The sequence below is a fragment of the Stegodyphus dumicola genome, chromosome 10, assembly GCF_044657685.1.
Source record: "Stegodyphus dumicola isolate Sdum_Otavi_A_Nest chromosome 10, ASM4465768v1".
In the NCBI taxonomy this organism is placed as follows: Eukaryota; Metazoa; Arthropoda; class Arachnida; order Araneae; family Eresidae; genus Stegodyphus; species Stegodyphus dumicola.
Window position 1 is genome coordinate 32,988,780 of NC_140777.1, and position 12,029 is coordinate 33,000,808.

Consider the following 12,029-nt stretch of genomic DNA (forward strand, 5'->3'; position numbering starts at 1 on the left):
GTCAAATTGTGGTATCTCTTGTATAATGTAACATAAATCAAGAAATCATATCTCAAGAAAGTGAAGCTTAAGCCAGAAAAGTAAGAGAACAGGGGCAAGTCTATTTATTTAACATTGAGGTAAATGGCTATCTCACTAAATTCGCGAGGTGTCACCAAGCTGTCGATGGTTTTGGTGACTAATTCTTGTTACTAAATTAGGTGAAAAATTGCCAAAAAAGCGCTAAACTTGGCGGCCATTTGGTGACATTTTGGTTTGGTCTCTGTAACTGAATAACTGTAATTGATCCCTATATGTAAGCATATCCATGTCTTATATGTAACTTTAACAATATATGCCTTCCAGCAATTTTGAGAAATGGAAGGTACTAGAGATTTCATGGCAGCTGGGGAAGAACAATGTATGACTGGAGAAAGCATTAGTTCTCACTTTTTCCAGTTCAGAGTAACGTTGAAATATTAAGAGATCTCAGTGTGAGCTATGCTTTCTATTTGTGCTTTGCATTACATTGTGGTTAACATTCTTAGTTGTTTGAAGTGGTAACTACTGACTATACTCTGTTATTCTGAGAAGAGCTGTGTGATTACTTTTGTGAAAATATCCAGAAGTGTAAAGTTTTTTTTTTAAAATGAATTCTATCAAGCTAGCATTAGTTTTGTGCGCATTCAATCCATTATGAACACGTGCACATGTAACAATATATCTAATGTGAAAGTCATTTAATTAAATGTATATACATACATATATTCAGTTATATATATATTTCATGTCTTTATATATATATATATATATATATATATATATATATAATTGAAATAGAAATTGAAAGCTAACAAGTAATGTGTAGTAAGACTTATTTGGTCTTAAAATTTTTTTGCGCAAAATGCTGCAAAAATATGAAATAATAGGAAGAAATATTGTAGTGAGCTCGCTAAAAAGTTACCAGGAGCTGTGGCTCCAAGAAAAGTTCAACGCAGTATTTTTTAAAATATCAACATGGAAGTATTTGTTAAAATATTAACATGGAAAGATGAAAAAACAGCTTACACGCGAAATAAAATAAAGAACATAAAACTGTTAAAATCTATTGTTGGAAACATGTGAATGCACAAAAAAAGAGCAAAACCTATCGACGTGATATGTGAAAAGTTAACACATATAAAAACTGATTGACGGAACAAGTTAAAATATAAAAATTACAAAGCGGAAAATGGTAAATTAACCCAATTGGACCTCCAACTGGGCTTTTCAAGGGAAATTTAGTTGAATGTCGAACTAAGCTAACACCATTACGCGTTTCACCGAAACAGACAATTGAAGCTCTTGTTTGACGAAAAATTGACGTTGCAAATAGTGTTCCCAGGCTTGATCTGCCTTCAAATTAGGGATATAAGATCTTTAAATTTCTTAACCGCTTCACAGTTTTTGGTTTGGTAAAGAAATGTAGAAGCAAACGCTGGAGGTTTAGAAAATAAATCCTTGTTGAGTTTCAGTGTATTCAATAACAAAAATTTAGCTTTACAACTTAGAGATATTATATATATTACTTTTACCTTAGAATAGAAGGGAAATAGTTGTTTGTCGATTTATATTGTTGCTGCATTTTTTCTTTAACCTTTTCGCGACGGCGCACCTTTGTTTAAGACGCTCGTGCGGGACTGAAGAGAATCGAAGACAGTCACCGTACAGGATGGAGGTTTTGCATAGCTAAGCCTAATTTTATAACAAAAATCAGAAAAACAAAAGTTTCGCTTCTTGCATCATAATTTTTGGTATCATTTTAGATTATTACTTGAGCTCTTATATATGTTAAAATTAGCCTTTAAAACATTTTTTTCTTTATTTTACATGAAAATATACTTAAAAAATTGCTTATCTTTTAAAATAATTTTCGGAAGCGCTATTCCAATTATTCCAATGTTTTAATTGATAAAATCCATCAATAAAGTTTAAAATTAATAAAAAGAACCCAATAAAGACTATTTACAGTAAGAAGTAACAAAATTTAAAATGAAAATGAGTGTGGTAAATCTCGAAGCACTGAGAAGTATCACTTTGTAACTCTTAAGAAAAGTATCACTTTTTAACTCTTTAGAAAATGAATCAGTTGCGTTAGTAAATGGTTCACTAACCATACGAGGGTATTCTTCCTCTGATAAATAGCGCCTTCCCGCCATAATAGACTGGAGGTGAGGCTTTCCTAAATAAAAAAAGAAGGAGCGGAAATATATCTGAAGGCAATGCAAAACGTAAAAAAACTCCACATAGTAACCCTAAAAGACCGTACATAGTAGAGGAAAAAATTAGAATGAAAAAAGGAATTGGATATAAATTAGATACGAGAATGTTTTCATTAGCATGCAGCGATTTAAAGAGCCCACCTCTGCTTACGTTTTTCCTTCCGCCTCCCACCCTTGAACAGCTGATGAGTAAAATGACAAAGTCAAGCAAAATATATCAAACTCAAGGTCAGGAACCTAAAACTGTGTTCATTTCAAAAGTAATGGACACAGGATGCCATCTAGTGGCCTTCGGAAAAACGTTCCACATTAAAAACTGGAATAAATTGAAATAAACAATTACAAAAAGAATGAAACAAAGAAAATTTCCTTTATGTTTAGCCATTATTTAATACCGAATTCCAAAAAAATTATTAATATTAACTCAAAGAATTTATAACAATATTTGCAAAAGGTTAAAAAAAAAAAAAAAAAAAAATTGAAGAAAGATCTTAAAACGCAAACCGCAAACGTGCGAGAATCGAAGTAACAAATTATTCTTTGCATTTTCTCCTCTTGAGAAAATATTTCCCGGAAGACACCGAATTCGCAAACAAGCCATGTGGGTTCAAATTACGGACAATTACCCCTACCCATTAACGGAATCCCACAAAAGAATGCACTTGTAAAGGTATCGTAAAATAGTTGTCAAACCTCAAGTGTTCCTACCCCTGCGACCAAGGAAAAACTGTCCTGAGCCCCCAGTTGCCGTACACTTTGCTCAGGACATATATGTCCCAGCCCCCGGGAAGAGGTTAATTCATGTATTCTAACAAGTGGAAACATGGTTCATCACTATACCATGTGCACTCTGGCAGCAACATGCACAAAAATGCGGCATTGTGTATAAAGGTTTGGAGAAGGTCACTTCCAGCACCTCTTGTAATGTACTTTCATTTCTCAAACATAAAAGCATGTAAAAATATGGTTTAATTTCTTCTTTTTAAAAGATGTTTTATCACACTTTTCACAGGTTCTCTTTTGAGTGGGGACACCCTGTACAATTAAATATACGAGGCATATTCGGAAACTAAGTACCGTTTTGAAAAAAAAAAAAAAAAAAAAAAAAAAAAAAAGAAAAGAAATAAATAGTAAAACAATTTTTTCGAATCCAATTTTATTTTTACATGAAAATACATGTCTTAAACTATTTTTCAACATAGTTTCCACCAATGATCAAACACTTGTCATAGCGGGTGATCAGTTTTTGTATACCATCGTCAAAGAAACTTCCCGCCAGTTTCGATAACCACGACTCCACAGCATTTTTCGTGTCATCGTCAGATCCAAAGTGCTTGCCACCAAGCTCGCGCTTCATGTGCAGGAACAAGTGATAGTTGGACGGCGCAAAGTCCGGGCTGTACCGCGGGTGATCGAACTGCTCCCATTGAAACTGTCGAATTAACGATTGAGTGACACCAGCAGTATGGGGCCGAGCATTGTCATGGAACAACACAATTCCTTTACTGAGCATTCCTCTTCATTTGTTTTGAATGGCACGCCTCAGTTTTGTTAAAGTCTCACAATATCGTGCCGCATTAATGGTTTCACCTCTGGGAAGAAATTCAGTAAGCAAAACGTCTTTCCTATCCCAGAAGACAGTGCACATGATTTTTTGTCATGACATTGTCACTTTGAACTTTTGTTTTTTCAGAGAATGAGTGTGTCTTCACTCCATCGATTCTGGTGTGAAATGACACACCCAAGTTTCATCACCTGTCACAATTTGGTTTAAAAAGTTTTCTCCCTCATCACTGTACCGCGTGAGAAATGTCAGAGCACTACCAAGTTGCTTTGTTTTGTGAACATCAGTGAGCATTTTTGGAACCCATCGGGAACACAGTTTGCGATAATTCAAGCGGTCAGACACAATTTCGAACAAAACAGTACGTGAAATTTGTGGAAATGCCTCTGAAAGAGTTGTCATTGTGAAGCGTCTGTTCTCATGAATTGCTTCATCAACTTTCCTTACCAAATCATCGGTGACAACAGAAGGCCGACCACTCCGAGCCTCGGCATGGACATTTGTTCGACCTGCATTAAACATTCTTACCCACTTTCTCACCATTCCATCACTTATCGCGTATTCACCGTAAACTTCTGTCACTTGACAATAAATTTCGGCCGGTTTAACATTCATCGCGTTAAAAAATTTAATCACGGCACGAATCTCACAGTCAGTGGGAGAACTAATTGTCTGAAACATTTTGAATGTGCACAGCAAACTGAAAACACAACATAGAGCAACCAAAATGGCGACAATTGAAAGTCAGTGAACAAGAAAGACTAGTGCGCATGCGCGGGACGCCTACCACAGCGCTGCGACGGCACTAGAATGAAACGGTACTTAGTTTCCGAATACGCTACGTGTATACTATATGTACACCTTTCACACAATAAAAGAGACAGCTCTATATCTATCGTTCTACTGGGCCGATTCATGAAATTTAACTTGTGTTTTTAATGTCTCGAAAGCACAACTTAGGATATTATAGTATTGTTCTAACACAGGTATTTTGACACAAAATCGGACTTTTTCTGAAATGACATGCAATTTGTTTTCTATATTTCGATTCTGTGATTCAAATTATGCCAAAGTGCCAAGTTTTGTAAAAATCGCACGAGTAGTTTTTAAAAAATTGGCTCTCAAAATTTTAGCATCTCAATGTTAATTTAATTTGGTATACATTTAATAATATCTCTTTTTTTTATTAAACTTACTTAATTCCTTCTTTCACAATTCGAAATTTAGGTTCAAATCAAATTGAACAAAATTGCAACAATTTTCTGATTTGTTTTCAAAATGTGTATATTTTAGTAATTTTTATACAATTTTCGAAAAAAGTTTTGAATTATAACCTATACAATTTTTATCATCGCCGTAAAGTAGATGTATTTCTAGTTACGCTTGCAAAAAATTAGAGTTTTTATTCAAAATTTCCCAAGATTTATATTTATTTTATAGTTATTTGTAGTTTTTTATTCAAAATTTGAATTTAGATATTGGTACCTTTTGAAATTTGGCATATTTAATGTAAGCGATAATAATGCCAAATGTGGTTTATGCACTTTTTAAAAATTATTTAAAAGAATGAACGATGCACCTTTTTGTTTCCTGCTCATGCACAATAAAAGGCAAAGAAAAATAGGTTACCACATATGAAGAATTCCGCCAAGTGAATTATTCCTGGCGCAAACTGAGAAAAGAGCTCTAAGATAAATATTTAAATTTTTCAGAAAGTTTCTCACCAAATTTTATAAATATTAGTATTTAGGCATAATTTTAGTTGTAGAATCGAAATATGGAAAACAATCGGTAGGTCATTTCAGTAAAAGTCTTGTTTTGAGACAAAAATACATATTAGAAAAATGCTATATATAAATCCTACGTCGCTCTTTCAAGACGTAAAAAACACAAGTTAAATTTCGTCAATAAGGCCCACAGGTGATATAGAACTGTATGCCCTTTTTTTTTGGTGCAGAGTGTACATGTAGGATTTAAAAAAAAAAAAAAAAAAAAAAAAATGCACAACTGAATTTTGTTGAAAAGTTTAAATTTTATCTTAAATTTAGATATATGTAACAGTATACAATAAATGATTAATAAATGAATAAAATATTTACAGCTTCAAGAACAGTTAGGTTGTGTAATTGGAAATGATTATCCTGCTCGTATTGTGGATCACGATGAAGCTCGAGTTCAGAATCTCAGACTGATGGATGCTGCATATAAAGGAAAAAGTGGAAATGGTATGAAAACATATATGATAATATAAATTTAAGTACTAATTTTTTTTCAGTGTGGATTTCCATGACTCTTTTTAATAATTGTTTTGTAATTTTTAAATAATTAATTGTAATTTTTAAATAATTAACATTTCCGTAGATTTTAAAAATATTATTTTCACAAACAAATATTAAATAACTTTATGAATTTTACATTTTAAAAATAAATTTTTAGTTTCTATTACAATTAAAATAATTTTTTATATTAAAGAAATTTAGAGCTCCTTTCTATCAGAATTAGTGTGAAAAATACTCAGTAAAATAATCTTGGTCCATTGTCGAGGTTCAAAATCAGAATATTGAGCTTTGAATTTCCCCCAAGTTTTGCTATAACAACAGAAAAGATCATTTTCAAAAGTTACATGTTATCTCCCATCATTAAATGTCACAATACTGAAAATCATTCTACATTACGAAAAGTCTGTATGAACAGTATAATAGTATATCAAAACACCTTTACTTAAATAGAAGCCTTAATCTTTCGTAATGATGTTGATTTTATTGCTAGAATGTATATAAATGTAAATTCAAATTTAAAATTGTTTAACACATATTTAGTATATATCAGTATTCATATATATACTAAATATGTGTTATATTTTTAAAATTTTATTATAAAATGTTAAAAGCAAATCTTTGACCATTAATATTTTGCAAAGTTATTAGAATAAATCCCCAGATGCAAAAATTTTGTTATTTATGACACTGTTAGTCTGCAAATTTTGTGCTTATTTCTGGTGATTAATAATTATTTATTAATTGCCTTTATAATAATTCTACAAAATGTGCTGTTTCTTACCTTTTATATTATAAATACTTTAGTTGATGACCAAATTTCTACTTTCAAGTTAGTAAGTAATGTTTTATTATAATGAATTGTTATATCTGGTATACTTTTTATTGAATATAGTTTTTAATTCATCTTATTAAATCAAAATTATTATTTACCTAGTGTGATTTAATTCTTTGTTTATAATTGTCTTATTCTTAAGTTCCTATGTAATGATATAAATAATATTTATCATAGTATAATGAAATGCTATTTTCCAAAGCCATACTATACAGTACAGCATTTGAGTGTGCTAAAGCAAAATCTGCAATCTCTTTTTTTGGGGGGGGAGGGGGGAGAAAACTTTCATTTTTAGTTTGTAAGATTATATCAGATATTAACAGAAGAGAGAATTGATTTTTTCAGAACTACTGAAATAGTGGAGGAAATGTCAACCTTTAGGACATTTAAGCTGAACGATAATGCATTCTTCATGATTTTATGTATGAGTGTTGCGTAGTTTTTTCTCATTATAACTTTTCAATTGTCTTTAATTTTCATCATTGTTGAGTAAATATTAATATTAATATATTTCTTAAAATCAATTTATGGATCTCTCTCTCCCCAAAAGAAAAACATGGGAGGGGAGTAAACTTTTGTTCACTTCTTAATTCACTCATATTTTTCAGAAGAATAGACTTTCTGTTAAAAAAGATGTTATTTTCTATCACGATATATTCTTAAAATTCAGTGAGTTAATTCCTTATACTTCAAAGCTACTTCTGGAGCTGATATTTAATATTTTTTCCAAGAGTTAACATACCATGTAAAATTTGAAGGCTTCCATAAAAATAAGGCTAATATATCACTAAAGAGGTTTCCAAAAAAGATTTAGTTTGGGGCATTCAGCCTAGTTTTTAAATAATAACTTTTTAGAGGAAAAATCTTATAGGCCTATGTGATAATCTTTTCTCTGTGATAGTCTGCGATAAACAGCACTTTTTTAAAAGAGGATAAATGAGCAACCTACATTTTATCATTTTAACATATTAAAATGTTTTTTTATGCATGTGTATATGTATACATCTAATAATATAACAGAAAACTGTAATAACAGACAGTATCTCTTTTACAGTACATAAATGATATAACTATGTTATAAACAATTATTTTTTTAATTTAAATTTTTTATAAATTTGCAGATAAACAATTTTTTTAAAAAGTATTAATAGATTAAAAATTACTATTTTATGAAGAAAGCCTCAGTCTTATAATATTGTTACACTATAATATAATAAAAATAGCAATGTATTATCTTGCTAAAAAACTTAGTACCTAACAATAAGTTATACAGTTATAAAATATGTATACAAATATTTCATAGGCAGATATCATTTTAATAAAACATGACAAAGTTTGAAATTTACTGATATTTTTAAATTCCTTACTTTTAGTATATCTCATTTATTATATGTCAGCTGATCATAATAGATTTTTAAAATTCACGGTTAAAATTTTTAATCATTTAATAATTTACTAGTAATAAATAATGAATTTATTTGAAAGACACAGTGACCATTTATTTTCAGATTGATCCATGAAAATATATGGTCAATGTGTCTTTCAAACAGATTTATTCTTTTACCCTCTGCAAAAATTCCTGCAAGAATTAAAAAGAGCTTTTTAATTTAAATTTGTGATGTCAATATGTTATTTAAAATAAAATATATTAACTATCAATAATTAGTTTTAAATCATAATAAAAATACAAATAAAAATAATTTACAAAAGTATCATAATAATTGCAAAAATTTTACATTTTATAATCCTCTTAAATAATAATATATATATATCTTGTATCTTAAATATGTATATATATCTTAAAAAGGCAATCTTATCTCTTATTGTAAAGGGAATATATATATATCTATATATCAGTTAAATCCACCCACATAATGGCTACGGAAACATTAACGAATATTTCTCCTGTCGTGCATGGCATTCGTAAAAATGCTTTTTGTTTCAAAAACTTTGCAGGCTCCCAAATAACTAACATGGGAGGAATTACAGTTTTAACAATGATAAAAATTTAAAGACACAAGTGGGTTTGGATCAAATTGGTTATCAATTAGCAGAAGAAAAATCTTGTTTGAGAAATGAGTGTAATGACTGTATCTTTGTGTCCTCTGATTATGGTGACTTCTATGGTGATATCTTAAACTTGATAAGAGTATGATGCCCACTGCCCAGATCAGAGCCACTGCTTATGAAATTATTGAAAGATATCCTAGTATCCTCTGGACCCATATTTACACCGATGGATTCATGATTGAGCTACGTAATGGAGCTGGTGCAGGAATCAATTGTAATCATTTGCATTCTATAAGGCAGTGGGAAGCAATACTATCAGTTTTGATGGTGAAGTTGACGCTATATTTATTGCTCTGAATCAATTAAGTGCTCGGAAAAATAATTTCCCTTGGGTTGTTATTTTATCTGATAGAAAAGATGCTTTGCAGGCTATCTTTAACAATAAATTTTGTACTTCCAAACAAATTTACGGATGTAGGAAGATTCTCAACACTCTGGCTGATGCAGTCGCAGTGGATTCCTGCTCATTGTGACATCCAGTGAAATAAAAGAGCCGATTTCCTGGCAAAAAAACGACTGTTCTGCAAACCACAATAACAAAAGGACTTTAAATTCTGAAAAACTTCTAATTAAATTAGAATTTAAGAGGAGATTTGTCTCCTACCTATCAAATGAAGCTAATGGAAAGGGAGTGTCTCACTAGTTCAAAGCCAGTTATTCCAGATTTTCCTTGTCCTGTAGCTGTAGCGTTATTTCGTCTTTTGCCAATCTTTTTAAAATTCGATTTAAGGACTTTTCTCTCTGTACTCATTGTAACTGGATAGTCTATGGATAAAGAGCATATTGACGAATTCTCTGCAGTATTATCTTTTAATCCTATTGTTCTTAACTATTGGGAAGTAAGATCAAGGCTAGTGTCTTAGTAGCCAAATGTAGGCTTTTTTATACCTACATTTGTACTATTTTAATATATATAATATTAAAAATTCCTTAAAAGATTTTTGAGATTAATTTTTGGAATATTATATATTTTTTCATGGTTTTAGATACATGCACTTAATTTACATATGCTCTTAGAATTTAAATATTTTAATTAGTTCGCAGATTAATCAATTTAATTTTTTTTATTTTTGCAATTAAAATTTCTTAATTAAATTTTAAATTTATATCAGCTTTTTCAAGTAGAGAATATTTGTTAAATTCAACAAAATAATTCTTTTGAAAACAAAATTTAAACATGTCTAGTATTTTTGCACATTAAGCTGCAGAAAAATTTTATCATTTATATGTATATATGTGTGTGTGTATTTCATTTTGCAAAACGTATAAAGAAACCTATTTTTCAAGCATATTCCTGTTTTCTGAATCCCTCTAAATACTGTGCCATATTACCATCTGGCACATATTATTATGAGAATGAATTTTGGCAGTCTAAAGTATGCAATAAAAATATTTTCGGGAACAGAAAATGCAGTGTCATGTTTCCAATGAATTCAGTGCTCATTTAGAGATCTGCGATTGTGTTCTTTATTTAAATATGAAAATATTAGTGCCAAAAATACATACATTGCCATGATCAACTTCCTACGAATTGCAAAGAATGAATAAAAAACTTAAATAATTAAATATATAAACTTTATAGATGAGACTGCAGTGAGTGACTCTTGACATTTTTATAGACATGTGTTAATTTAGCAATTTTAAATTGAGTTCATCTATGACATTATGATAGCAATGTCATAAAATGTCCTAGAGAATAAAATAAAAGGAAGTAGTACTTTTTTTCAGAATCTAATATCTTTTTTTTGCATAAATTAATATGAAATATTTTTGCTGGGTGGTCAGTGCTATACCCTTTTAGTATTTAAGTAACAGGTGGTGGTTAATAAAAGTATTTCGGAATTTGCCTTTTTCTGTTTTCTAGCCAGTGCTGAAGTTAAAATCAGTGCACCAGATTTGAAAAATAGTAGAACTTCAAAGCCAGAATCAGAACTTCCTCCAGTAACACAGTCTTCTAAAAGACAAAGTTTGGAAAGAAAAAGTGAAGGAGAACACAGCAAATTTTCAAAAAAAAAAGTTAAAGAATCTCTTTGTAATGTTCGAAAAAGATGCAAAGAATCTGATATTAAAAAGTACTTCATTAAAAAAAACTAAAAGTTGATGTTATGCTGTAAGTTTTTATAAAATGTATGAAAGTGAATGTTCATATATGTAAAAACGTATTTTAGAACCAGCTTGCTCGTATTGCAGATTAAAACTATGAATAAGTTTTTCATCTCCAGTGTAATAAATACACTTTAAAGTTTGCACATTTAAATTTAAATGTGAAATGAAGTTGCTTTTTATGTGAATCATTTGTTCAAAAATACTATTATTAACATACAAGCTGAATTTTAAAAGTTTTAAAGATAGATTTTTTTACCAACCTGTCTTTCAGAATCATATGTTCAGCCTAGTAGATTTTTTCTGCATTCTTAGTACTTCGATGCCCACCAGCAGCCTAGTGATAAAATCGCTAAATGCTGGTAATTCAATCCAAGTTTAAATCCTGGTAAGTGAGCTGGATACATGGAAGTTTTTTTTCCTTGTATTATGGGAATATGAGCTAGTATCTCATAGAAAATCCTCTTTGAAGGCATTCTTACCCTTAGCCAGACAGCTTCTGCATACCTTGCCATAATCTAATGTAATTCCTTAAATAAAACCCCCGGTGAAGTTAAAAATTATATATATATATATTTGTTACAGAAAATAAGAGAAATACTGCAATGATTCATACTATGATGTATGATGCCAGTCTCTAGTTCCGTCCTTAATAAATGAATAAATTATTTTTTAGTTTGTTTTTAAAATTTTGAATGCTGTCAATTTAAGTAGAAGATTTTACATATCGATTAGTAACTCTGTAAATCTGCATTTTTATACCAACATTTACTGACTGAAAACATATTAACCATCTTTTTTCCCATGTTTTATGTTATTTAAAATAAGTAAATTAGGTTCTTTCTTAATAGATATTCATGACTAAACTCTCATTAAGTGACATTTTGCTATTTATGAACATTGACTAAATTTTGCATTTTTAATCAAAAATATTTGAATAA

The 12,029-nt window shown here is 30.1% G+C and overlaps 1 protein-coding gene across 1 annotated transcript in view; it reads left to right on the plus strand.

The window, feature by feature from the left end:
• The window catches only part of LOC118190929 (cryptochrome-1-like), an 81,128-nt gene extending 70,053 nt beyond the window's left edge, over positions 1–11,075 (plus strand). Inside the window, exons 11-13 of the mRNA XM_035361728.2 lie at positions 5,906–6,029; positions 6,888–6,916; positions 10,850–11,075. Coding sequence (XP_035217619.2) covers positions 5,906–6,029; positions 6,888–6,916; positions 10,850–10,885 — 189 coding nt within the window. The 3' untranslated portion in view covers positions 10,886–11,075. The remainder of the gene's footprint in view (positions 1–5,905; positions 6,030–6,887; positions 6,917–10,849) is intronic.
• The last annotated feature ends 954 nt before the right edge of the window (positions 11,076–12,029 follow it).